At 31.9% G+C, this 26,852-nt stretch overlaps 4 protein-coding genes across 37 annotated transcripts; 3 read left to right on the top strand and 1 right to left on the bottom strand.

Annotated features, from left to right (window-relative positions):
• The first annotated feature begins 421 nt into the window (after positions 1-421).
• Positions 422-5,404, top strand: LOC139907639 (uncharacterized). Its single transcript, XM_071894129.1, has 3 exons — positions 422-643; positions 4,701-4,929; positions 4,996-5,404. The coding sequence occupies exons 1-3, from the start codon at positions 463-465 to the stop codon at positions 5,402-5,404; spliced, it is 819 nt and encodes a 272-aa protein (XP_071750230.1). The 5' UTR covers positions 422-462.
• On the top strand, positions 5,159-6,823 carry LOC121113583 (disintegrin and metalloproteinase domain-containing protein 10-like). Its single transcript, XM_071886803.1, has 4 exons — positions 5,159-5,400; positions 5,458-5,904; positions 5,965-6,061; positions 6,138-6,823. Exons 2-4 carry the CDS (start codon positions 5,499-5,501, stop codon positions 6,646-6,648), a joined length of 1,014 nt encoding a protein of 337 aa, XP_071742904.1. The 5' UTR covers positions 5,159-5,400; positions 5,458-5,498; the 3' UTR covers positions 6,649-6,823.
• LOC121113581 (ral GTPase-activating protein subunit beta) lies at positions 6,678-25,372 on the bottom strand. 34 transcript variants are annotated; one of them, XM_071886776.1, is made up of 24 exons: positions 25,091-25,344; positions 24,709-25,026; positions 24,448-24,649; positions 24,097-24,147; positions 22,885-23,049; positions 22,589-22,822; positions 22,271-22,531; positions 21,404-21,571; positions 19,561-19,725; positions 18,819-18,974; positions 18,027-18,751; positions 17,827-17,965; positions 17,640-17,756; positions 17,278-17,370; positions 16,989-17,129; positions 9,638-9,652; positions 9,278-9,534; positions 8,950-9,220; positions 8,664-8,892; positions 8,348-8,597; positions 8,119-8,289; positions 7,621-7,900; positions 7,191-7,509; positions 6,678-7,124 (listed from the first exon to the last, which is right to left on the bottom strand). In XM_071886776.1, the coding sequence occupies exons 2-24, from the start codon at positions 24,910-24,912 to the stop codon at positions 6,872-6,874; spliced, it is 4,866 nt and encodes a 1,621-aa protein (XP_071742877.1). In that variant the 5' UTR covers positions 24,913-25,026; positions 25,091-25,344; the 3' UTR covers positions 6,678-6,871. The 34 variants fall into 34 exon arrangements, with proteins under 34 accessions (XP_071742877.1, XP_040563321.1, XP_071742885.1 ...); XM_040707387.2 differs by lacking the exon at positions 25,091-25,344 and adding an exon at positions 23,518-23,544 and having other exon boundaries at positions 24,709-25,090; XM_071886784.1 differs by lacking the exon at positions 19,561-19,725 and having other exon boundaries at positions 25,091-25,372.
• Positions 16,185-16,993, top strand: LOC121113582 (pro-resilin). Its single transcript, XM_040707399.2, has 3 exons — positions 16,185-16,353; positions 16,422-16,493; positions 16,569-16,993. The coding sequence occupies exons 2-3, from the start codon at positions 16,488-16,490 to the stop codon at positions 16,899-16,901; spliced, it is 339 nt and encodes a 112-aa protein (XP_040563333.1). The 5' UTR covers positions 16,185-16,353; positions 16,422-16,487; the 3' UTR covers positions 16,902-16,993.
• Positions 25,373-26,852: the final 1,480 nt, after the last annotated feature.

Below are 26,852 nucleotides of genomic sequence, written 5' to 3'. Positions count from 1 at the left end.
TTGAATAGTTCTGACTTCATTGATTCGGTGTTACTTCAGGATCATCTATACCGGGTTTTTAAAAGCCCATTATTTAATTTACCTTATGATTTTATGAAGAAGATTCTCTTTGAAATGGAATGTCGATGATAGTCCTTAACAATTTTATCCAGGACTGCAAAAGTAGGGTGTGTCAGTATTTTTCTGGGAACACCTAATCCTCTTCTTTCTAAATTAAAGTGATTTTAAAAACGATTAAAATCCTATTTCCTTTATTTTAATGGTGTCATGGTAATATACATATACAAAAGGAATTTGATGCAAAGCAGAAAGTAGAGACCTATACATTTAATAGGGTGCATTAAACATTTTATTGGAAACGAATATAAAAAATTTGTCAACGAAAAAAAGAGAGTAAAGTCTTGTTTTACCTATGAACCATGTAAGAAATTTACTTGGGAGTTTTGATTTGACATTGAATCCATGAAGGTGATATTTCCTCCAGTTTTACTCTTCTTCGCATTCCTCTTCACTTTGGAACTGGAGATCAGAGGACTCTACGCACGTAATAACACGTATTTCATCAGTATTGACACACAAATCAATCCTTATTTGGACAATTCAGTGCATGGACTTCTAAAGCCAAATCTCTATAAAAATACAGGTTCAAGGAAGAGTTTATTCACTAGTAATAATTGACTATATAAAATAGAATAACGTAGTTGCATTCTATTGGGAAGGGGGTCGGCAGGGGGGTGAAGTCCCCAAATTAAAGAATGTTTGCTTTTTACTAGAAAATGTAATTTTTTGTAAATAACTATGGATTTTTGGAAAAAAAATTCAAAAATTCATTTTATGAAAATTTAGTGCAAATTTTTTTTTTTTTTTTTTTTTTTTTGAATATCTGTGAATTTTAGTTGTTTTTTTCGAAAATATTTAATAATAGAAAAAAAAATAAAACTTTTAATATATAAAACTTAATTTTTGAAATTTTTTTCCTAAAAATTTTCAAAAAAAAACCCCAAAATCAAATCATACTGCCGTCCCTGATTGGTTAATCCTCTACATACACATACTCAATGAGAAGCCATGATGATTAAAGAGATCTTTATCCTTTCTATTAAGAGATATTCCCAAATTAAGAACCAAAATCTCTATTACAACATAATATTTTGTCATCGAAGAAATAAAAGATTCTAATTTATTGGCTCTATTGAAAATAGAAAATCTCAAGTTGTGTATGTAATGGGCGTCTACTAATTCATTTTATGAGAGACAAAGAGATTTATTGAGTTAAATAATCCTTCTTAAAATTAATGGGAATAAGTTTTTTTTTCTATAAGAGAATTAATTTCATACAGAAGAATAAAGAAGAAAGGAATCCTTTTTGGAAGTAGCAAGTTTTATCATTAGTTTTTTTTTTTTTTTCTTTGAGTTTGAATACTGTGTAGGTCATAGAGATATAAAATAACACTTATATTTTATCTCTATGGTGTAGGTACTTTAATTAAAAGGATGTGAAACACTTAAAAAATGAGGAATTTTAAATATAATCCAAAACTTTACTTCTATCTGGCGTAAATATCGTGGGGAAGAAAGGTTTGGTAGACTAATTAAAATAGATGTGAATCCAGATAATTTCTTAGCTGACCCCTTTTTTTTTTTTTAAAGAATGAATTTTCTTTCCCTTATCAGTCCTCATTATTATTTACTTCTTTTCCTAAATAGATTAAGTTATATTGCAAGCCTAATTAAACAATAGTTTGTGCTCATAAAAGACAGAACTTAACCCTGAGGATTTGTTGTGGAGTTATTAATTGTAAGTCCTTGTTGAACTCAAAGTGGAATGAGTGATTAACATTAGAGTAATTCTAGCAAATGTCCTTGCTTATATCCTTTTCTCCTTCATCCCTTATCACAGCTAATTGTAGCTGATCTAATGAAATGACTTTCTCTCCTTTCTTCAAAATGCCAGGGTTACCATGTTGATTTTCAGTTTCTTATTTTTAACATGCCCATTCATATTATACAGAGTATTTTCATCACAATAATACATTTTGAACTGTTTTTCCGTATAACACCAAAATGTACACTGCATTTTGTGCTCACAAGTAGAAATTTCACCTTTTCTTCTAATGGGTGTTTTGAGCGTTAATTGGTTGAGCTGTAATTAATTCTTCCTTAGCTTTGAACAATTCCAAACAACTGTTGAATAATAATTGCAAAGTTTGGAAGAACTTCAACTTGTGTCTTGACTATGGAAAAAATTCTTTTAATTCTCTCGATAGAGTTTCTTACGCTTCTTCAAGGATGAACTAAAATCATAACTATGAATAAGGTGCCAATATTCAATTGTTCCTTTCAATTTCCCGGATCTGCAACTCTTCTAACCTTATTTCTTCACTATTTTCAATTTTTATCCTGCTTAGGATGTCTAACTGAGATATACAGGTAAAGACTAAAGGTCAAGTTCAAACATATGACGTGTTGCGGCAAAATCTCCAAGCGGCGAAATAGTTTGTCGCAAAATTACCGGTGGCAAAAAATAAAGTGTATTTGATTGTCAGCTCTTGATGTTTCTGCTTCTTTTCTCCTAATCAAATTATTTTGCTATAAGCAACTTAAAACAATTATCAGGGGCATCCGCAGGATTATATTTTGGGGGCCTTGGTTTTTAGAACTTTTTGGAAAAAAAAATTGAAAAATTAAATTTTTGTGAAATTTTTTTTAAAAATCATGAAAAAATTTCAAATATTAAATTTTTCAGAGGAAAATTTCAAAAACCTATACCTATTCATGTACAATTAAATTTTTTGCAAACAAATTTAAATATGTAAACTTTTAATATTAAATGTTTTGGAAAAAAAATTCTAATTATTGGACCCCTGAAAGTAACTTGCAGGTCCGATATTATTCTTTAGGGGGGTTTTAATATTTGTTTCAAAATTTACAACTGACATCCAATTTCTTCCTTTTCCGATATGAGAGGACTTATTTTTATAAAATAATGTTTTATTTTATTCTTTTAATAGATCATTTTTGAAAAAAGTTAAGCTTTTCATTTTATTTAATGATGTTTCTTTACAAAGTAATATTTTAATCTATCAAAGTCTTTCTTATAAAAAAAAAAGAAGCCATATTTCATATTTTAAAAAGTCTCTCTAAATTTGTTTTCCGATTTTTTAAAAGTTAATATGTAAATAATCCAAAATTTATGTCTCTAATACTCCATGGAGTGGCCTAATTCTGCAGATTTAATATTATAAAATTGAAAATATGTTAATATTTATATGTTAGTTGGGAGCACGGGTAGACACGACCCCCGAATGCCCTTCCATCACTGTCTGTAGCACATCACCTCACTCTCGATATTGATTCTGTAGAGCAGTGTTTCTCAAAGTGGGTACTGTGGTTCACAGGGCCGTTTCCTAACCGTGTCAGGGGTCCCGCTAAAAAAAAGACGTATTTTGACATTTAAATAAAAAAATAACTAAATTCATTTTACTAATCAAAGGACATATTTTTTAATTCATTTTAGATCAATAGATATATAAAACTAAGTGTATAAACCTGTCTCAAGTACCCATTGTCAATAGCTTAGCGGGTCAAGCCTACTGCAGACCATCATATTGTTTTATCGTTTAACTGCGAAAATACATATGCCTTCACGAAGAGCAAGGAACAAGCAACAGCATCATGGATCGTTTTCTATACAGAATAGCTCCACTAAAACTGGACATGATTGACTGTGAAATAAAGCTTCAGGCTACTTCATTTGAGTAATCCTATTCCTTTTCTAATGTATCGCTTGAGCGGTCCAGCAAGTTTGTGAAACAATTTGTTAACTTAAGTTTTTAAAGGTTACCTAAAGTTATAATTATTTACAGTTCCTATTATGTTTTTTTCATTACTCTCTCGTCGGAATAAACGGGATATTTGCACTTAGACTATTTTTAATCATATTTTACAGGGGTTCTTTGAAATTTTATGGAATTTTGAAAGGTGCAGTTACTCAAATATGTTTGAGATACACTGCTTTAGAATACCCATATCCTTCATTCAATATCGATATTATACGGAGTGTTGTAAACACGGGGGGTCATTATCCACTACTAAAACCTCTGTAAAACTGCAGAAGTTTTTAAATGTGATCTCTAGACCTATGATTACTGAGGAGTGTAATACTAAAATATATATAGAATAAATTAATTGTCTTTTGTAACTAAAATAAAAAAAAGTAGTCATTTCAAATTTCGGGCTTTTACAAAAAAAAAGTAATTCAAACATTTCAAAAATCCTAGTCCCCCTAGAAATTGAAGTGCCCATCCTTGGATATAGATCAATATCCAATCCAACTCGTAGTATCTACGTATCGAATAGGATTGTGTGTTAATTATTATTACTATCAAATTACTCTTTAATTAGAGGAAACCTTGCTCTGATACTCATAAAAGAAAAATCCTTAATTGACAAATATATAAATATAAAAAAAAGTTTGTCATTAAGTAAGAGGATTTAAAAAGCCATTAAAATGAAAGCAGTAACATATGGGTTTTTTTTCATTTTTGAAGGAGTTTAACTCTCATCATTATGAAATCCTTAATTATCTGTATTGTACATTGAAAAACTTTTACCTACAAACCAACTGAAATCTTGTAATATCTTTAAATTATATATTCACTATGATATTATCGAGTAATATTTTTCTTGAATCCATGTAGATGGAGGAAATAAGAGATTGGTTGAGTTTGATGAATCCGGTAGTGCAAGACTAGCAAGTGTTGAAAGAGCTCCTACGCTTGACGATAAGCAAGGTCTCATTGATGAAAACCTATTTCGAGAGTCCAATCATAACCCCAACTTTCCTACATTTTGTTCAGAAGATGTACCTTGTCAAACCGTCAACTCCCAAGTTCAGCCACCTCTATCTCCTTCTGCAACTAATATGAGGTAATCTAGAGAAAGGCTTCTCCAGGATGCTTAAGGATTGCATTATACATATTGTGTTCTCTCCAGATTTCGACGTGGGATTCCGGAAAACAAATATTGGAATGGATCTGATTGTGAGCATGAGGCACGAGTGAGTGCCTTTGGAGGGAAATATACACTCTGTCTTTTCCTCCAAAGATTTGGTGATGATCCAATCATTACTTCCTCCAAGTTGGATTACTCGAAAATCAATGTTACCGTTTTCTCCTCTGGAAATGAGACAATGGACATACCTCTCCATTCCTTTGATCTGAAATTTGCAACGGGATTTGTAAAAGGGGAGCCATTTACTTCTGTATCTGGATTCATTATGGATAATCATTTTTACGGAACAGTGATTATGAGGGATACAGTCCATTACCTTGAACCACATCGGCGAAAGTCCAGAGATATGCATATTTTAGGAAATGGACGTAAAACACTTCTTCACAGGTAAGGAAAATTGAACCGTTCATTTTCTATAGATTAATTGTTATCCTTCCTCACTAGGCATAATCACCTTCAACCTCATTTGAATTATACTGAAGATCATGCAAACAGTCAAAACTCCTCAACACCTCTATATCATCAAGTCTGCGATCTTACCATTGTTGCAGATCATCTTTTTTTACAAGGATATTGGTGAAAATTCTCTTAATATTACTCTACTGCATATGCTTTGGCACGTCAAGGAAGCCAATAACCTTATTCGTTCAAAAGATTTTACGATTACAAATTTAAATAGGGCACAACGTCGCCATTGCTTGAGCTTTACAGTTTCTGAGATTTCAATATTCAAGGATGCTGAGTCCGACGTTAATCTTTTAAGTGGCACTTATAAGGTACCTGAGATATTTCTCAAACGCTTTTCAAGATATAATTTTGATGGATTTTGTCTTGGAATTCTTTTTACGAATAGAATTTTCAACGAATTAGTTCTTGGATTATCTTGGAGAGGTATGTTATAATTGAGATAGAGGTTCATTGTTGTGAATCTTTCATTATTTCTAAACTTAGGCAATCCCTTGACAAAAGGTGTTGGAGGCATTTGTCAGAGTAGAGTACGAATGAAGTCCGATAACAATGCTTATAGTTTCAATGCTTTATTCATAAGGTAGAGTTGAATCAAAATTGGCCAAGGGTCTGATTCAATTTCTTCTTATTATTTTTTTTTTCTTCTTCTTTAACAGTTTGAAATCTTCACAAGAACATCGCATACCTTTAAGAATGGGCGTTTTAAACTTGGTTCATGAATTACTCCATAGTTTTGGAGCACGCCATGATCCCGAACCAGCTCAGAACCCTTCATGCGTACCTAAGGATAAATGGATCAACGGTCGCTATCTCATGTCCAAATATTCCAATGATGGCCATAAACTTAATCATGAGATTTTATCACCCTGCACTGAAATGGCTGTAATTGAAAATCTAAAGAGTCATCATAGGACTAAATGTTTGACCCTTCACACTAAGTCAATTTGTGGTGATGGGATTGTACAAAATGAGGAATGCGACTGTGGGACTACGTTTCAGTGCGTGGCAGCAAAGTCATGCTGTATTCCTCACGAAGGCTTCAAAAATTCCGAAGCATGCACCCTTCATAAAGTAAAGTTGGACAATTGTACATTAAGCAATGTGGCTGAAACGAGTTATATCCAAATTAAAACCCCACATCCAAAGAATCAACGAATTATATATTAAGTTATTGTCCAAAGAATAGCACAGATAGATCGCATATTATACAATATATATTTCCATAGTTTTAGACCCAATATAATAACAATTTATAGAACGAATTAAAATGAACAACGTTTAAAAAATATATTTAATATTAATTAATGATGATGACAATAAATAAGATAATTCATATTTTTTTTTAAATATAAATATTACTTTGGCTAAACAAATACAACAAAATTAATCATTAGTGAATTTTTCTCTGTGCCGATGAAGGATGACTCAGTAGTCTAGAATAGAACTCTGGTCTACTCAACTTATTCCTGTGTTTATTCACAATTTCTTGGATCTTTAATTTCCGTTTGACATGAGGTGGCAAATAATTGTCTTGATCCAGGCGTTTCCTTGAAGACATATTTAAAGCTGTTTGCCGTACTAAGGACCCTAAGCATCTTCTCGAGACAACAACGCCATCAATTAAGGGAGTTGCGAGAGTGATGCTAAAAGAAAGTAATTTATTTAATAAGTCTATCCCTTACATCTTTTATGATTAAAAAATAACTTACCGAGTGGCCTGTCCTTGAAGCTTAATCCTTAGGAGTCCATTGTTAAGTGGCTGAATGAATATAATGCCAGCTTCTAACGTAGGAGCTTTACTCGAGCTATCATCAGTTGAAGTTACCTCAGAAATTAAATCTTCAATTGGAACATGAACGCAGTCCTCAAAGCTTTCCAGCCAAACAACCATAATTCGAAGTAGATCGTGGTCTTTGGAACTGGAGCTTGATCGCTTTTTACTTTGATTTTCGTTTGTGGGTGTACTTGCGCTACTTGTGTTAGTATTATCCAATTCCAGTATCATACTTTTACTGGATGAGGTTTCGCCTAGTTATTCAATTTAAAAATTTTCAATTGGTAAAATTTTGATATTATTTTGATTTTTATATAATTAATATTTTTTAAAAAAAGGAACAGAAGTGTTAATTCTACACATACTTGAGCATTGTAAATTTTGTTTCAAGGATCTACGATTCCCAAGTGTTGGAACAACGAAAGAAACTTCTTGAAGAGCATCAGCCCAGTATAATACATGATGATCTCCATTGAATATTCCTCCACCATGGTTAGGGATTTTGGGAGGTTTTGTAGGCTCGGATTGGCACCTCCAAGCCGTAGATATATGACCCGTCCATCCTGTATGCCTCCATACGTTGACTGGCCAACCCAAAGAAGCCAAAAATTCAAGAAAATGAGGGTGGACAGACTCAGAAGATTCCTTAAATAGAAAAAAAAATCTTAATAAATGTATTGTAATCCAAATTATTGAATGGTTCGTTATGTTTTGAATAGTTGTACAAAATCATTCTTAATATGTAATTGTTAAATAATTGTCCCATATGATGTTTCAAATGTGTAAGAGTGTACCATTTAATCACTTTAATAAGATTTCATTTATTTTATGTCTGTAAAATATCTTCAAATAAAGATACTCACTACATTACTAAGAATCTCATCGACAGTTTTTTGTCCGCGTGCCACATAGAAAATATGAGCCGTGTCCCAAGTTCTTGAGCTCAAATGGTCGAGACCCTCAAGATCACACATAAATTCTTGAGATTCAGCATTTAATGAAATGAGACGAGGTACCAAAGAGTCTTGATTGTCCTAAGGAATGAAAGTGAATCATCAGAATTTTTCTCATGCATATGAATATACTCCTTACTTGAAGAGCATTGAGTGAGAGAAGGCCTAAATGAGAGAGTATGAGTCGAGCAGTTTGAAAATCATTTTTGTTGTCTGGAGCAATGCACTCTGTATCAAGTTGGAATTGTCCACTATTGATACCCTGCTGTTTGTTGATGATATCATTTTCTAAAGCTGCTTGTTGATCCATTAGATGGGATAGCAAATCCAATTCTTGTGCTGCTCTTTCATCCCCTGCAACACTTTCAACCGCAGGAATGGATTTGTCTCTAAATTATATTAATCTATTAGTGTTCATTTCAGGAATGATATTTAGATAAAATAAATCTACATACGCTTTACAAAGAGGAATTCGATCAATGGATTCAGGGAAAAACTTTGGACTATGCTCTGTTTTGATACCCATCTCTCCGAGGGGAAGTGGTCTACCGGGATTATCATAGCTAGATTTATTTAATCCAGATTTATGCCGAGGTAAATGACGAAGTTGAGAACTCCACGCAAACCTCCCGGAAGAACATCGTAAAAGAAGTGTGACTGATGGTATTCTTTCCTCCATATCATCTATAAAAAAATGTATAATAAATTAGATCCATGCAATATATAGTAGACAAATATTACTAAATGATTCTTCTAGAATAGCAACTATGACCGAATTGTCCACAACAAAGTAGCGATAGTGTTTAATGGCTTCCTCCATAGTCAGAGAAGAGGCAGTTGAATTAGGCAAATTATTAAGATGCTGTAAGCAAGAGACTTCGTTCATCAAGGATGAAATCGACTCTGCTCCACAAGGAGAAGGAAAGTACTCTGTTTGCTCAAGGATACAATTGAGCAAAGACTCGGCAGAATCCTTAACACGCCTTGAGGCTGGACTTAAACTTTTTTCTTCCTAGAAATATATCAATATATAATTGATTATCACATATTCATAAAAGTGGGGTCTTACCTTGCATATCGGAGTATCTGATGCCTTATTCTTGGATTTTGTTCCAGAAATCCCCAATTCCACAACCTCTAGAACAGTAGCAATACATTCTTTATCTTGCAAAAGATAAGGATGATGCAGTAGCCAAACTTTGCAGCAATGAAAGGCAGCGACAATTGAGCTATGAAGATCTTTTGAATGGGCAGGGGGTGGACGAGAGCATTGAGTCACAATGTAGTCACATATCCACTTTACGGCTCTTTTGCACTCCAATGCATCTATTAAATATAAATTAATCATTAATACATTGCTTAAAACAAAAGCAATTTGTTAGAAGGGATGATACAATAATAGTTATTAATGAGTTATGCACATAATTACTTCTCAACTTCCTCGCTGCATTGAAAAAGTAAATGAAAGAATATTTTAAGGAAAAAAAATAATAAATAAACTTTAGTTGTCAGGGGCGTTCGCAGAGGGTGGGATAGAGGGGCTCTAGCCCACTCCCTAAACAAAGTAATTTTTGCTTTTTAATAGAAAATTTAATATTTGAAATTTAATTCAAATTTTTTTCTCAAAAAATTCTATATTTGAAATAAAATTTATACATCAAATGTTTATCCAAAATATTTAATATTTTTTTTTTTTCCCCCAATTTGTGAACAGCTTCGGATTTTTGAAATTTTTTCCCAAAAAATTTAATATTTGATTTTTCTTCAAAAACTTTAATTTTTGTGAACAACTGTGGATTTTTGTAAATAACTGTTGATTCTTGAAATTTTTTGCCAAAAATTTAATATTTTGAACAGCTTTAGATTTTTGAAATTTTTTTCCAAAAAATTTAATATCTGCTTATTTTTTCCCAAAAAATTTAACTTTTGGTGAAGAACTGTGGATTTTTGAAAAAAATTTTTACAAAAAATTAAAGTTGTTTGATTTTTTTTTTTTAAACAATACCCCCTCCCCGAAAAAAAAAATATATATATATATACACATGTAATCATGCGGACGCCCCTGGCTGTACATATTTCAAGGAGACATTTAAAGAGGAATAAACAATTATAATTAAATAATTAAACTCGTAGTATAATGATTAATTATATTTATAAAAATTATGAACGCATAATATGAGAAATCCTTGCCAAAAGAGTTCACGAAAAACTACTCATAACAGCTTCTATCTACATGAATGATGGATTCGAAATTGGTTGTCTTTAATACCAACATATTATTTACTACATCCATCAACCTTCTCTACCCACAAAAAGAATAGGCATCTACGTACGTAGATATGACAATTCATAAGCGGGGGAAATAAAAGAATGTAGGAATTTTAGGAAGAGTACATGGTAGGGGGTACCATGTATTTAGAGAAGGGTACTACTCATTTGATATTTACACACAGCAATATTTACACATGTCAGATGCGTACGTAGATAAATAATGACTATCACACCATATCATCATCCACACCTTTGGGAAGGAAGAGGGAGGCTCCAAGGACAAGGCTAGCGATGAAGAAACATCCTTTTCGTCACATCACTATTATAAAAGAATCAAGTCCGAACATATACATTCCCAGAAAATGTATTAGAAATTACGAATGTTCTTTAGTTTGATAAATTAGATAAAAAAATAGTCAAAGTCTAAAAAAGGAGAAAATATGGCTTCCGAATTTGATGCACAAATGTCTTTTCAAAATTTTTTACAAAAGTAGCCCCAAACGCCTGCATATGGATGCACATAGAGTTGGTTTTTGGTTTGGAAATACGAAAGCAGTCATAGAGCCTTATAATTTTATCTAATTCGGTCCAACTTCAGTTTAGAAAAATCCCTTAAGACCAAACCCCAAAAAATCGCTCTCGAACAGAGTCTTAAAACTAATAAGAATATTAAGAACTGACTAATATGTAATACATAGTTAGTAGATCCATGAATTGAAGAAAAATGCAGATTCACGTCGTTTAGAGTAGATATTTAGTACAAATGAAAAGGAAGAGATTTTTACCTCTTATCAAATACATAAGTAATTAGAAGAATCACAATTCAAACAAATCTATTATTACAAGTCCTATATATTTGGAAGTTCAATTGTCCTTTGGTTTTTTGTAGTTCCTTTAATAAAAAACAAAGGCTACAATTTGAATTGTATATATGTATTAGTGATGGGTCTCGGTCTGTAAATCCTAGACCGGTCTGAGACAGGTTTTTTTTTTTTTTGTACCGAATTAATTCGGTACAGCAAAAAAGCACGGCCTGGACTGGTCTCATATAAAAATTCGGTCTAGATCGGTCCAAAGGAAAAATTCAGTCCCAAAAAAATCGGTCAAGACCGATTTTACAGATGAATTGTTTATAACATTGCTCTTTGTTTTTAGGTTTTTAGGTTTAAAACAGAGATAGCTCGGATTAATTTTGATCCCGCCGGGTCTTATATGAACACAGTATTTTTTCTAAAACTTATCGTGTACTTTTGAGATTTTTTGAAAAAATGAATGACAGATGATCTTGAAAAAAAAGGTATCTCATAATATATGAGAAAAATTGGTCCATAAATTGTTACCGAAAAAATAGGCCTATAAAGTGAGAACGAATCAAAATCAATCCATAAAGTGAGAGCGAAAAAAAAATCGCTACACGATCTGTACCGAAAAATTGGTCCAAATCGGTCTAGAAAAAATCACATAATACCAAACAGAAAAAAAAAAAATCGGTGCTGGACCGAGTCTCAACCCTAGTATATATATCTACTTCTTTTAAAAGAGTATAATTACACGTAATTCATTTAATTTTAACTATTTTTTTTTATTATACATACATATAATATTATCCTCTTTATTTTTTCAAGGATTACACTCAGAATCTGACGCCAATTTGCTTTGTTCGAAGACTACCTTCCTCATTCATCATCTTCCTTGATTAATTGTATTTTTTGGTCCGTCCGTCTATGGAGTCTAAGTTATCATCATGTATATTTCTTTATTTGTCCTTTAAATATTCTGACAATGACAGTAGTGACCAGAGAGTAGATATTATATAAATATATTTCTTAAGCCACTTAAATCGGTCATGGACTATCAGAAGCGTCCGCAAGATTATATTTGGAGGAAGAGGAGAAAAAAACAAAAAAATTCAAAAAAACATAGCTATTCACAGATAATAAAATTTTTTGGAAACAAATTTCAAATATTACATTTTAAAAATCAAAATCCATAGTTTTTTACAGGAAATTATAATTTTGGAAGAAAAATTCAAAAAATTCAGAAATTAAATTGTTTGGAAAAAACTCACAGCTATTCTATAAAAAATTATATTTTTGGGAAAATAATATCGAATATTTAAAATTTTAACAAAAAAATGTCAAAAATCTTGCTGTCCACAAAAAAATTCAAATATTACATTTTTTGCTCTGCTGCATAATTTGCCGAAAAAGGGTATATTCCCTCTGTGTGGGCCCCTGATGGCAACAGAGTCCATGCCCATATCAGTTATGAATATTTTATAGGTTGGTAAATTCGGAGAGAAATGTAGAAATAGAAAATGGAAATTACATTTCATTTTCAAAAAAAGTCATCTCTAGAAATATCGTTTTATTTCTTAAAAAGGCCATAAAAATCCCGCATTAATTTCTTTAAAAAATCAAGCTTAAAGAATATTTTAAATCCAAAGAAGATCTGAATTTGTTTTTATAAAAATAAAAATACAAGATCCGAAAAGGAATTTTGCATCCTTAAATTTCAAAATGGCTTCCCCTCTGAGAATCGTACTACCTCACCACTGACCTACACCATCACTAAAGGATGGAGCACAGGGCCTTATTTACCATGAGCCCAAGACAAGTCTTATACTTTCTTTTTTTTAAATTGAAATTTACTAATATTTTTTTAAAGAAATTTTCGCACGGGCCCTTATTTTGAAGGACCAAGTATGAGAAGAAGGAAGGGCCAAATTTACCATGAAGCAAAGACAAAATGAGGTGCACTTTTTCGAGGTGAAATATTTATCCTTTTTTCTTCAAATTGAGTAACTTTATTAATTTCAGTTTTTTTAAATTTATATATTAGAAATAACAGAACTTTTAGAATCCCGTTTTTATAAATTAAATTCATTTTATTAAAATATATACAATGTGTAGGCTCTTATTTCGAATAATCAAAAGTAAGGCCTAAGAAAAATGCCCCTGCGTGCTCTTCTTTTAACCAATTTCTCAAATCCTTCATGCATTAAATACGTTTTAAGAAATATCAATATAATTTGATCAAATTTCCTGAACATACTTATGACGTAATCGATTTCATGGATTCGGGTGGGTAAAAAAATATCAAGTAAACTTTGCAAAAATGATGTCCGTAATAAATTTATATTTACGTGTATCTAATGCATACTTTACATACATATGTATCTATATAAAAAAGTAAATAATATGATGAAAACACTAGAATCATTTTGTCCCTTGATGAAAAGTTGCTAATACAAAATAGGTGTATAAATGTTTTTTTGAAAGATTTATTTTCTTAGAAAAAATAAATTTTCGATTTTTATTAATTTAAGGATTTTTGAAATTTTTTTTTTCAATTTGTTTCAAAAAAAGAAATAAACCTTTTATTGATTACTATGGATTTTGAAATTTTTTTGTGAAGTGCTGTAGATTTTTGAAATTTTTTTGCAAAAAATTTAATATTTGAAATATTACACTTTGAAAATAATATCCGCCAAATGGCCCCAACATCTACAGGACGGTATCTTTTTATGAAATTACACGTTACTTGGTTGAAAACAGTTTTTACCCAAAACTTGGTTTTATGAAATTATTGATCTGGACAACGTTTTCTTTCAACATGATGGTGCTACGTGTCTCACAAGCAACGACACTATCGTTCTTTTATGGGAAAAGTTTCCGGACCGTGTTATCTCTCGAAGAGCTGATCGCAATTGGCCACCGAGATCTTGTGATGTAACACCTTGCGACTTCTTCCTTTGGGGCCACGTGAAGAATAATGTCTACACCAACAGCCTAGCGTAGATTCAATACCTCAAAGATGGAATTCGTAAAGCTATTGAGGGCATACAACAGCCACTTTGCCCTCCTTGATGATGGAAAATTTCATAAAAAGTATACGGTCCTCAAAGCGTAGCTGTGGCGGCCATTGGGCTTATATTGTTTACCATTGTTAATGCCCTACTATTTTTTCTCGTTACATTGAAATAAACATCCGATCAATTATCTCAAAAATTACCATTTTTCTTTGAATATCAAAATAACACCTCCAATTGGAAAAACCTTTAGCAGTCTTTCTCCCGCCTTCTCCTTGCGCTCTTCTTTTCCTTACAAAAATGGCAACTCTAAATATAAGTCATAATAGAGAAATTAACAATTATTTGAGATGAATAATTAATAAATATCTCAAAAGTTTTGATATACTTTCCTCCTAAAAGGATTATTTCTTTTAAAAAATGACGAATAAAGTATTCTTGTACCGCGTATAGCACGGTATTTTTAGTACTATCTCTGATTTTCTGGGCGGTACTCCGCCATAAATAATACCATTTTCCCGTTCAAAAGCAACCCACAATGCTAATAGAATGTCATAAGGGATATATTGAACAAAAGTATACACATTTTCAATTTGGAAAACGCATTTCCCAAAAGTTTATAATTAAAATATTTTTAAGAACCCGGCCAAATTACAGATAATAGCATCAAGAGACACAAATTGACAACTAAAAGTTTGACTTCCCTACCTTTAATCATATTTTACATCATTTTATTTTATTTTACTTATAAATGTCTCAATTTTTTCCCAACTCTGTAAAGAAAATTTCAATGCAATCCATCAATAAGTTTTTTTAACTCCACTTCTTAGACGCATCTCTACCAAGAGGGTATCATGACATTGACAGAGTATGGCAATTAAAATAATCCTATTAATTTAATAACAATGACATATGGTTGGAAAAAAAACAAAAATAAGTAAAAAGTGGAGCATTTTGACTATTCTGATTGTAAAAATGAACTTATATTATCATTAATAATGAAAAAAGAAGAAGTTGAATGTAATTACTGAAACAAAATATTATAATTATCGTATAATTTGTACTACTCAAAACCATCCTTCTGATAAACAAGGATGAATCACGAGATAATCCTTGCTACTTAATTAAATTTGGTATAACCCAAGGTTAATATAAATACAAGGTTAGACCATCATGTAATCGGGCTAGCTAGAATTTTCAATCTGATGTATTGTAACGACTGCTGGGCAAGACAGGCAGATTTTGACAAAACACGTGATCACTCATAGTCTATGACGTCACTATTGCTAGAATTTTCAATTTAATGTATCGTACCTACTACTAGGCAAGAAAAACAGATTTTGACAAAACATAAAATCCGTCACAATGACGTCAATATTAAAAGCGGTGTGGAAGTCAAACATCAGTCGTACATGTCGAAAGTCGAAATTCCTCCTTTCGAAATCAAAACATTCTAAGATGTAGGGTTTGATAAGTGATAATATTACATATTATATGAAATCGACAATAGTTTCATATAAATTTGATTGACAAAATGTATTCATAAACTCCTTAGGTTGTCATATGGCAGCGAAAATTATCTTTGTCATACTAACGCATCATAATAACACTGTGTTAAAGTCATACCTTTGATTCACTCACAATATTCAAAGAGTTTAAAATTTGTAATAAGGGGATTCAATTTTTTATTTATTTTTATAGAGTTATAGAATTGCATTAGCATTTGGCAATGAAGAACATTTAGGAGTAGAACTATATAGGTTATACTAACTTTATTGGAGAAAAATTAAAAATATTGAACAATTTTTGAACTTGGCGTTACAAAGAAAAAGTAGAGATATCCCGGAAAGAAACATGTAAAATCCCGGAAAGAAACATGTAAAATCCCGGTAATTTTTCCATATTAAAAATTTACCAGATCATGGAATCTTGAAACATTTCCTGGTAAATAACTATCACCTTCAGTAAACGGCCGAAGAAATCCGCTACAACGAAGTTTTTTTTTGTTTTTTAATACCCCTTTACGCATTTTTAGCGTTCCCAAATGCGTCATTACAAGATATGTAAGTACATCATATTAAGTATAATATTTTTTTTTCTAAATAATGCCTTCTTTCCGACTATAAAAAAGACAAGGAAATTGCCAAAGAGTATCAGTTGATTCCATACAACTTTCAATCCAAGATCAAAAATAAAAATGAAGGTAAGGAGATCCTAATACATATCTATTTATCACGAACCATTTTGTTAATGTTTTTTTTGATTTTTTCATCAATAGATTGCCCTCGTTATTTCTGCATTCATGGCTGTTGCAACTGCTGCTGGTCCACCCGCCTATGGACCTGCTCCTACCTACCCTGATATTCCTCCAGCATACCAATACCAATATGCCGTGAAGGATGACTATGCAGCAGTCAACTTTGGAGCCAATGAGGCTCGTGATGGATACGCCACAAACGGTGAATACACCGTGGCTCTCCCCGATGGTCGTCTTCAAACTGTTAAATATACAGTTTCTGATGCTTATTCTGGCTATGTCGCAGATGTTTCCTACTCTGGAAAACCCCTATATGATTCCTACAAGTCAGCTCCAGCCTACAAAGGCAACTAATGGATAATTTTGATTCATAAAATTATTTAATTATTATTTATTCCTTACGTTAGTAAATACATTACTCCAAGTAAAGAGTTTTCTTACCTTGATCCGGAATTTTTATTCTTGCCAATCCAGCGAGGAGTTCTAGAGCTGCTAGCGATGTACTTAGATCTGATTTCCAGGATGAGATCAATCGATGACATACGAGGTATGTTGCTCTTACAAATATGGTATGTGATGAATCTATAAAAGACGACAGAGGAATACATTATTAGTATACTCATAAATAAGGACATTTTGAGTATGTCATTTAGAGCAAATTAAAGTAAAGCAAAAAACAAATATATATATATATATATGATAGAAAAATGAAAAGAAAAACAAAAAATACCGTCATTGCTATTGAATTCATCCGCTTGACCATCACTCAAATCTGGATTACCATGAGATGATGAACTGATATTATTTACAGAGATAGAAGTAGCTATAAAAATTAATATAAAATGGTCAACAAAACATTCTATGTTGTTGTTTTTTTTGTTTTTGTTTTTAAATAATAATAACTTTCGTATAATTTCGATTAAAGATGAACGTAAAAAAAGTGTTAATCAAACGAGGGAAAAAAACTAAAATCAAACAAAAACAAGATAGAGAAAATAGCAGAGGGATAGAAAGATAAATAGAAAAAGAAATACAAAATGGCACGCAAACGAAATACAAAATATGCCAGCACTCTAATGATTCATCAATTACCAGCTTGGACATGTAACTTAAATGGAGGTTCCTTATCGTTGAGAGGATCATTGCTATATTCTTCTATAGTTTGTTCCTCTAAAATAGCAGCATCTTGTACACTTAGTAACAAACCACCTACATACATATGCAACAAATATAGTTATAAAGTCAGAAAAAAAGCAGAGAGCAATTCTGTTTATTTTACCAAGGAGCATTTGAGTATTGACAGTATCAGTTTCAGCTTGTAGTGAGCTAATAAGGAGGTTTATCATTCGAGGTCGGAGTCCAACAAAATCTTTGGGGGTGAGAGTTGACTGTGGAAGTAGTTCTTTGATGGAGAGATTCTATATTAAAAATAAATTAATAAATCATCATCATTGCATTAAAATGATGGATAGGACTTGCTTGAAAATGATGAGGTAGACTCAACATGGATATGAGTAAATGAATACCAGATCTTCGAAGGTCATTTTTATGTATACTTGAAGGTCTAAGTCTCAGTTCCCTCTCAGTGAGTACGTGTTCCAATGCTGATATTAAATACGGAACGAGAACATTTACTCCTTCAAGATCTAATCGAAGTAAATCACAGGAATTTACGAGGATCATAGCAAGAACCTCACTTATGATTTTATCCTGTCCCACAATCAATCCCTGCTGAACAGCTAAATAAAAGCGTGCAAGATAAATGGGCAAAATTTCCTCGTCTGTCTTTTTGGCACAAAATATCCTACAGAGAGCCCCAATGGCTTCTGCTCTTCCAGACTCGAACCTTTCAGGAGTGAGAGCTGCTGGTAGCTCTAAAGAGTCAATGTTGCTTCCAGAAACTGCTCCTGACAATGCATTTGGTGCTCCGTTTGGTGAATTTGCTGAATGTTTTCTTCCAAAGTCCACAGAACTGGGCTTTTTATAGGGTGGATTAATACTTAATACATTTTGACTCCCTTGATCCGTATTGTTATTAGGAGGAGGAACACGAGGACCATTGTTCCCACTACCGCTGCTACACTTTCCTGAGTTACAAAACTCAGTTCCAATAAAGGCAGCATCAAACAACCATTTCCCAAACAAATGAAGAATGGAGTTACATTTGGGTCTCTGTCCAGCTAGAGTAAGTCTTTCTGTTATAGCTAAATATATAGATAAAATGTATACTTTGTAAAATAAAAAAAATACATATATTAGACAAGGACTTACTTCCTAAACTTGTGTTGAGTGTGCTAATGGTTAAAGAGGAAACGGCTGAAGGAATGTTGTTGGAATTTGTGTTTGCCATGGAGCTGGAGGGAGATACGCTGGATGAGGTCGAAACTGATCGATTCAAAGTAATGAACTGACTCGCTTTGGGTAGACCTTAATAATGAAATGAGAAAAATAATATAATAATGCATGAACGATATTATGAGCGCCTAGAAAACGGTTCTACATAAAGTCCCATTAGTAATTTCATACTTACAGTGTGTATATAAAGAGAGAGAAATTTATATGAAATAATGATATGATTAAAAAGATCAACATAATATATATAATTAAATCTATAATGAAAATAAAGCACCACTTTAGAATGTTATTATATATAATATACACAAACAATCAAACGTGGAACGTAAATAAATAATGATATTAATTGTGAAAAGACATGCTTTACTTTGGTATGATATTATATTAAAATAAGTTATTTTTATGTAGTCTAAAATAAGTTACAAAACTATTTCTACAATATATATGGAATAGTGCATACAACAACACAAATATATAGTTTTATTATCAAATCGACTTGTAAGTAGATCGACAACCAATCACTACATCTACATACGTGAACAAGGAAAAAAACAAAACTTGCAAGAGACCAAGAGAGAGGAAAAGACGTAAACAAATAAATATTGGTTTCTAAGTAATAATTAATATATAAGCAACTGGGTTATGAGGTATGATCTACCTTCACTTTCGGCGTTGGACGAGTTAGGAGAAGCATGTGAAAATATGTTTTGTGTGGGAGAAGCTTCCCCTGAGAACGTTCGATGACTCTTATCCAAATGAGGCGTACGTCTCATATGGGAAAGGTGTGGAATATGTGGCATATGTGGCATGTGAGCTAAATGTCCTGAAGGTGCAGGACGTCCAAGAATATAATAGGATTGTTACATTAATTCATCAGCGAAATTTGCTCTTTTGGATATTACTTTAAAGTTCAATTTAGAAAAAAAAAAAAAAAAAAAAAAAACCCCGAAGAAATCAAATGAAAAAGTAAATAATAAAAAACCAAAAAAACTGAAGCCCTTCCAAAAAAGTTATGATCCAATAACTCCCCCCTAAAAAAATATATATTTTTCATCCCTCAGACATCAATTTCAAACTAATATTGGGGGCGTCCGCAGGGAGAGGGCTGGAGGGGCTGTATCTCACCAAAGAAGGAACTTTTATTTTTAACTAGAATTGTTTTAGGTCAGGATGAAAAAATTTTAGGCGAAAATTGGCCTAATTTTTTTTTTAAAGATTTATTTTCTTAAATAAAGGTCATTCCAGTAAATAATGCAGGAGAGCATAAAAGTTAATTTTTTGTGAATAGCTCTATATTTTTGAAATTTAATGTACAAAAAAATTTCATATTTGAAATCTAATTTTGATTTTTCATTCTCAAAAAAATTAATATTTCAAATTTTTTTCTTAAAAATTAAATTTTTGTGAATATCGGTGTAATTTTCTATTTCAAATAAATTAATTTTTTGTGAATAGCTATGGATTTTTCTAATTTTTTGTGAATATCTATGGATTTTTGAATTTTTTTCTCAATATTTCAAATTAAATATTTGAAATTTTTTTCATGAAAAAAGCTTCAAATTTCCATATTCTTTGCTCAAACGCCTTTATACGTCCTCAAAGTGCTATATTTGATGATTAAAAGATGAATTTCGAATTATATACACTAAATTTGGAGTTTTTTCCGGAAATATGGTCATTTTAAGCCATTTTTAACTTGAATTTCATGAAAAAAGCTTCAAATTGCGATATTTCTTTGCTCAATCGCCTTTTTACGTCCGCAATGTGCTGTATTTGATGATTAAAAGATGAGTTTCTAATTAAATACACGAAATATGTAGTTTTTTCCGGAAATATGGTCGTTTTAAGCCATTTTTGACTTGAATTTCATGAAAAAAGCTTCAAATTGCGATATTTCTTTGCTCAAACGCCTTTTTACGTCCACAATGTGCTATATTTGATGATTAAAAGATGAGTTTCTAACTAATTACACGAAATTTGGAGTTTTTTCCGGAAATATGGTCATTTTAAGCCGTTTTTAACTTGAATTTCATGAAAAAAGCTTCAAATTGCGATATTTCTTTGCTAAAACGCCTTTTACGTCCGCAAAAGCTATATTTGATGATTAAAAGATAAATTTCTAATGAAATACACGAAATTTGGAGTTTTTTTCGAAAATATGGTCATTTTAAGCCATTTTTGACTTGAATTTCATGAAAAAAGCTTCAAATTGCGATATTTCTTTGCTCAAACGCCTTTTTACGTCCTCAAAGTGCTATATTATTTATTTATTTTTTTTATCTGTGGATTATTGATTTTTTTTTTTTTTTTTTTGTTAATAGCTATGGATTTTTTAATTTAAAAAAAAATATATATATAACCCTGCGGAAGCCCCTGAATATGTATCAACAACATCAATTTAAAATAAAAAAAATCAAACAAAACAATAAGTAACAAAAACAATCACTTAGAATGATAGCATGCAGTAGTAATGCTGGTAACTATAACTGAAGACTTCATACCCAAAATGATATTTCTTCTCTGTGCTGGAGGGGTTGGTGTTAAAAGAGGACTACAAGTGATAGGACTTGTTAAGTTAAGATTACTACAAGTAGTTGTAGGAAACGGAGAGTGATATGACGAAAGAGGACTTGTAGCATGTTCTGTAGTATCAAAACCACTGTAAATTCCTATATTGTTCAAAAACAACACTTTGATTTACAAACGTGTAGTATATATAATATATATATCAGCATCATTAATGTTGCCATCATTATAATATGACTCTATTATAAAAGAGGAAGTAGTCATATTTATGAAAAGAGCTTTTGACAATGACTTTAAATCCATTGGCATAAATATATATAGGGTGGTTCAGAAAAGGTGGCCCATCAAAAAATGAAAGTACTCATAGATTATGGTTTGTATTAAGAGACGTATGAATACTTTAGTACGGGTTTAATATTGTACACCAATTGATCAAAATATCATTCAATGTGCTTGCACTTGTTCTGAACAACTCATCACTGACTTGCATTTAGTATACAAAAAGTCCTTCATAATTTTGGCTCACACAGCCTCCATTACCAGAATGAGAGAGTTCATGCTGAGCCAGGAAACTACATTGGCCTCTCCTTCGATCATAACCTCCATTGCAAAGTCAATGGGGTGAAGAGAGGGTCCAAAAAGTCTTGTTCTAAAATTGAGTTCGACCCATTCTTCATTTGCAGTGTGGGCTGGGGCCCCTTCTAGCTGGATTTATCATTAGGGAAACAAAATCTCTAGGTTCCAATATTCTTAATTGAATGACGTTAAAGTTCATGGGGGTTTAATTCCGGACCACCCTGTATATATATATTTTTTTATAAATAAAGTGTCATTGAACTTACCAAGATAAGCATCCACAATGGCAGAAATTCCTTTCATTGCTCTCAAAAAAATAGAAGGCAACGTAGCTAGACAAGGATGGTGTGTGGGATCGATTACGCTCTCTGCAACAATTGCATATTGATAAAAATGTTGGGTTTGAGATACAAGAGATGGATGAGCCAGATCCACTGGGTTACCAATGGAATGAAGGAAACGATACCAAGTTTGGGAAATACAATCTTCCGTCATGGATTCAGGTATTAAGGCAGCATCATCTTCGGCTAATAGGGATATGCCATATTAAGTATTAACATTCAGAGGAGCAGAAATATAAAAACCTATTTTCATTTTAGGAAAGGTTGGACCATACATAAACGAAAGCAATCTAGACGTTAAAGCGAGATTCACACGATTCCATTGATCCACAAGGCCAGTTCTATGTCGCCAATTCATACTCATTTCACGAAACGTTTTCCATAATGGGGGACTAGGAAAGCATTTGACGCATGAAATGAGCCATATCTCGTAGAGAGCCCCCAATACTCTTTCACATAATTGATCACCTACATCATCTGGATGAAGTATAAAATTATTATGAGTAAAATATGGATGAATCTTTAACACTCTCAAATACCTTTGACAGTGGGAGGGGCTAGGAGTGCGTCGTTTATAGCTAGTAGAAAACCCAAGAGTGCTTCCCATGTTTCACGCTCCATAGTTTCTGATTGTTGTACTACATCTTGAACCCTACGAAGCACTCTGTGGCAAAGCACTGCCTGTCTGTGAATGGTTTCTTGCGCTATAAATACATAATTAATACACATTGACCGATAAATCCAAAGAGTAGGTACAGTACAAATCACATAAATGAAATCATGACTTAATAAAAACAAAAACAAGGGCTAAGGGAATCAGATTAATTAATTATATTCTTGTACCCTTTATCAAATTCTACTTTTTCTAAAACTATGGAATAATCATGCAGTTTATTTCACAAATATATATGTTATCCAACATAGACACAAGTCTCACCAAAACCATGCTAATGAATAAAGTATAAAATTGAGAAAAATATGCTCGTTACTTATATTAATCCAATCACCAAAAAATGTAATTAGCAAATTTTAGAATGGAAACAAAAAAAAACTAAGGACTTGACACAGGAACTAATTTTTATAAATGGAGGAATGTACAACTAATCATAAGAAAAATATATGAATATGAAATACAATCTAATACCACCAATTACTGGCACATGTGTAATTACCTAAGTCCTGATAGATAAAGGCCCAAACTTGAAAATAAAATAAATAATAGTCATTAGATAAGAGTTGGGTTGTTTTTTTTTATTGTTAAATATAAAATATTATAGGAAGGAAAAGAAGGGAATTGGATATTGGGTTCATAATTATTAATTATGGAATTACAAACTCAAACAATTTGATTATTAATAAATTGTTTATTTGGTAGGATTTTAGTTCAATGGTGTGCATTTGATAAGCAACCTTTACCCATGGAATTAATATCACTTAGCATCAATGACATACGAATTTATCCTTAGTTTAAAGCATATTAATAAAAAGAAACTTAAAAAGACTTGATAGATGCTTAAAATTAAAAAAAAAAGCATTAAAGCGAAATAAAAACTTGAAGCAATATAATTCAGTAAGTCCCTTCAAACGAATTTTAGTATCATTTTGATAAAAATATATAGAGAAAACGAGTGGTTTTTTAAAAATTAATATAAAGCAAAGAATAGGTTTTAAGAACGTACATAGAAGTTAAATTATCAAATATATGTAGATTAAGTTTTAAAGAAAGCATATAAAGATAACTTAAGAATCACCTGCTTGTCTGGCCTTTCCAGATTTCTCCGAAATGTGAAGTACTTTGTCCTCTAAAAAAAAGATAAAAATATGACGTGCAGAAAAGTTTGGTTTTTACAAGTGCAAGAAATATAGACAATTTTATATATACAACACAAAAAATACAGTATCTCTGAATAGTGGTAATAGTTGTTAAAATATTTAATTAATTAATGATTCAATAAATATATATATACTTTTTTATATACAAAAGTAAAAAAAAGCCTCATATCCCAGAACTACATTATTAAAAAATGATTTACAAGTGAATAGTATCTACAAATGTGTTGCCCTGCATAAGGGAAAGAGACTCTTGATGTGATCTGGTTTACCTTCTCCACGACGAGGAACAAAGAGATGATATAAATGCGAAATGATTTTTCTGGAATAGCGATTAGGTTCGTCAATAATGGACTCAGGAACACAGGTTTTAGGATTAGGAAGTAAGGCTGAGAGCCATTCACAGTAGATGTTAACACAGTCCTTGATCGTTTCATGCTCACTCAGAGGTAGAGATAGGCCATGGCTTATCACCTGTTGAAGGAACTCATTTAATGTCTATATAGATATGTATATAAAGTAAAGGAAACTACCTCCATGATCCATGATATCTCCTTGTCTGTTTTAAGGAGTGAAGGCTTTGCCTCCGAACCCAGAATCCCTAATGAAGAGGCCACATTGCGAACAACGGATATGACTACATTTCTAGAGTCATCAGCTGGGAATTTTGATAATACTGATGTGGAGGAGGATAATAGTTGCAGATGTACAGTCAGGGAAGACCAATCCGAATACATCTCGGACTCACTGTCACAGAATTCTTCTGTGTATTACTATTTTCAATTATTTATCGTAAGAAAGAGAGTCCCGTCAAAAAGTGACGTCATATCCTACAAAACCTCGACTTTTAACTATATAATAATAAGAATATTTAAAATGGTCTATGAGTTTCTTCGTCTTTCTTCAGCTTAGTACTTTTTCTTTCCCTGTCTTTCTGTTTCTTCTTCTGTACTACAAACATACCCATCCATCTTTGCTGCTATACCTTGCTGTAAAATATGCCGCCCCCCTTTTATGTATGCATATTCCTAACCATGTACCATCTTCTTCTTCAGTCTATCACCACATCCATTGTTTTGCTCCTTCTTTATAATAATAATGTATTTTTAAGGAAAACAATGTCGACTATAGACTGTCTTGGTTGTGAAATGAAGGTTAAATTTCACGTTGTCATAACGAAAGTAAATGAAATGATGTACACTGCGTAGTTCATGTTTTCAGGCTTTTTATTCACAATAGTTATAATTCATGAATACCCTTTGAGGATTTAATTCATGTAAATAATATTTATTTTATCAAGGAATATTATCATTAAATAATTTGATACGGTTGTATAGAAAACATGGGCCTCCAATACTAAAAGTTGGGGTAATTTTTATCATTTTTTTTTTCACACACAACTCAAAATATATCTTTATTTAATTATCTAAGCAAAACTCTCTTTAACTCCTAAATGCTTTATTTTTTTGATCTGAAAATAATGTTATCAAGTGAAAAACGTATCAAAAAAAGGGATTTTTGGGATACATTTTCAATTTACTAATTAATAATTATCTGCTTAGCGTGTTTATGATGCAAAATTAAACAAGAATTTGCTCACACTTCCCAACAGGATTGTTTCAGATGTAAAATAAGTTGCAATTTGACAGATTTTAGTTAAATATTCTATATAATAGTGTTTCTTTCTTATGTTGTAAGAAAAACATTTAAGGGTTAAATCTCATTAAATTAACCATACTTTGCTAAATACTGGGAATAATAGTTTTTGAGCTGGTATTTAAAATTAAATGTTGTTCAGAATTCAAGTATGTATTGTTAATTGAAAATGAGTTTGATTTTTAAAGTAAGCAAAGGCTATTTTTTATTGTAAATTAATCCAAACCCCAAACAAAATAATAATTGTTATGTAATTTCCAGGTATAGTTCGCAAAATTTTGGAATTACAAGTGGAACTTTTTGAGTGATTTATATCAACATAAAAAAATAGTCGATATGAGTCCACAGGTTCCCTTGAGGTGGTTCAGGACTTTTTTTTTTTTTTGCACGCTCCATACGGACTTTTCTCTCCTGTTTTGTCAACAGAGGCTGCGAAATACACCACAAAGACTTTCTTCCTGTCTTTTTTAGAGCCCTGGACACTGCTGATGGGACTTGTTTCATCTTCCTGCCCATGTCAATAATTGAAGAATTCGGCTTTTTCTTTAAGGCTGACTTCAGGTAGTTGACGGACACCGAGGGGTTCCTGCCTGCTCCTGGAGAGTATCTGTGGTTCTTTCCGACCTTCAACCGCATAGTGACATTGAAAATTGTTTTCCTCGAAGGCCCAAGTCTGCTCTCGGATGGTCTTGTAGGATAATCCCACGTTTAGGAGAGCTGCGATCTCAATCCTCTTCTCGTACAGTATGCTCATGGTGGCAACTAGGACAATGTTTTTCTTAGCAATCGACAGTTAATTATGTGTTCTACAACATAGATTATCGGAACATTGAAAGAAAATGACTCTTAACCTCTCAAAATTTGCATAATAGCTATGTGTAAAAAATAATGGTTGGCCCGGTAATTATCACATGATTTGATAGGATTTAAGTTATTCTACACATTGAAAGGGGAAAAAATATATATAGACCAGGCCCCCAATATGGAAAAACTTCCTATGTTCCTCAAATCAGTATTGGTA

Source organism: Lepeophtheirus salmonis, chromosome 2 (assembly GCF_016086655.4).
Source record: "Lepeophtheirus salmonis chromosome 2, UVic_Lsal_1.4, whole genome shotgun sequence".
In the NCBI taxonomy this organism is placed as follows: domain Eukaryota; kingdom Metazoa; phylum Arthropoda; class Copepoda; order Siphonostomatoida; family Caligidae; genus Lepeophtheirus; species Lepeophtheirus salmonis.
The sequence above is the reverse complement of the archived record's forward strand: the minus strand, read 5'-3'. Positions and strand labels throughout refer to the sequence as shown.

What these genes read in the sequence shown, in the direction of transcription:
- LOC139907639 (XM_071894129.1), top strand. Translation starts at nt 463, where the DNA reads ATGAAGGTGATATTTCCTCCAGTTTTACTCTTCTTCGCATTCCTCTTC. An exon ending in AAATCTCTATAAAAATACAG is followed by an intron (nt 644 to 4,700) that starts GTTCAAGGAAGA and finishes GAATCCATGTAG; the next exon opens with ATGGAGGAAATAAGAGATTG. An exon ending in CCTTCTGCAACTAATATGAG is followed by an intron (nt 4,930 to 4,995) that starts GTAATCTAGAGA and finishes TGTTCTCTCCAG; the next exon opens with ATTTCGACGTGGGATTCCGG.
- LOC121113581 (XM_040707387.2), bottom strand. Translation starts at nt 24,912, where the DNA reads ATGTATTCGGATTGGTCTTCCCTGACTGTACATCTGCAACTATTATCC. An exon ending in CTTTATCTATCAGGACTTAG is followed by an intron (nt 23,050 to 23,517) that starts GTAATTACACAT and finishes ATGTATTTATAG; the next exon opens with CGCAAGAAACCATTCACAGA. An exon ending in CGAATTCCTCTTTGTAAAGC is followed by an intron (nt 8,598 to 8,663) that starts GTATGTAGATTT and finishes AATATAATTTAG; the next exon opens with AGACAAATCCATTCCTGCGG.
- LOC121113583 (XM_071886803.1), top strand. Translation starts at nt 5,499, where the DNA reads ATGCAAACAGTCAAAACTCCTCAACACCTCTATATCATCAAGTCTGCG. An exon ending in TCTTGGATTATCTTGGAGAG is followed by an intron (nt 5,905 to 5,964) that starts GTATGTTATAAT and finishes TTCTAAACTTAG; the next exon opens with GCAATCCCTTGACAAAAGGT. An exon ending in TTCAATGCTTTATTCATAAG is followed by an intron (nt 6,062 to 6,137) that starts GTAGAGTTGAAT and finishes CTTCTTTAACAG; the next exon opens with TTTGAAATCTTCACAAGAAC.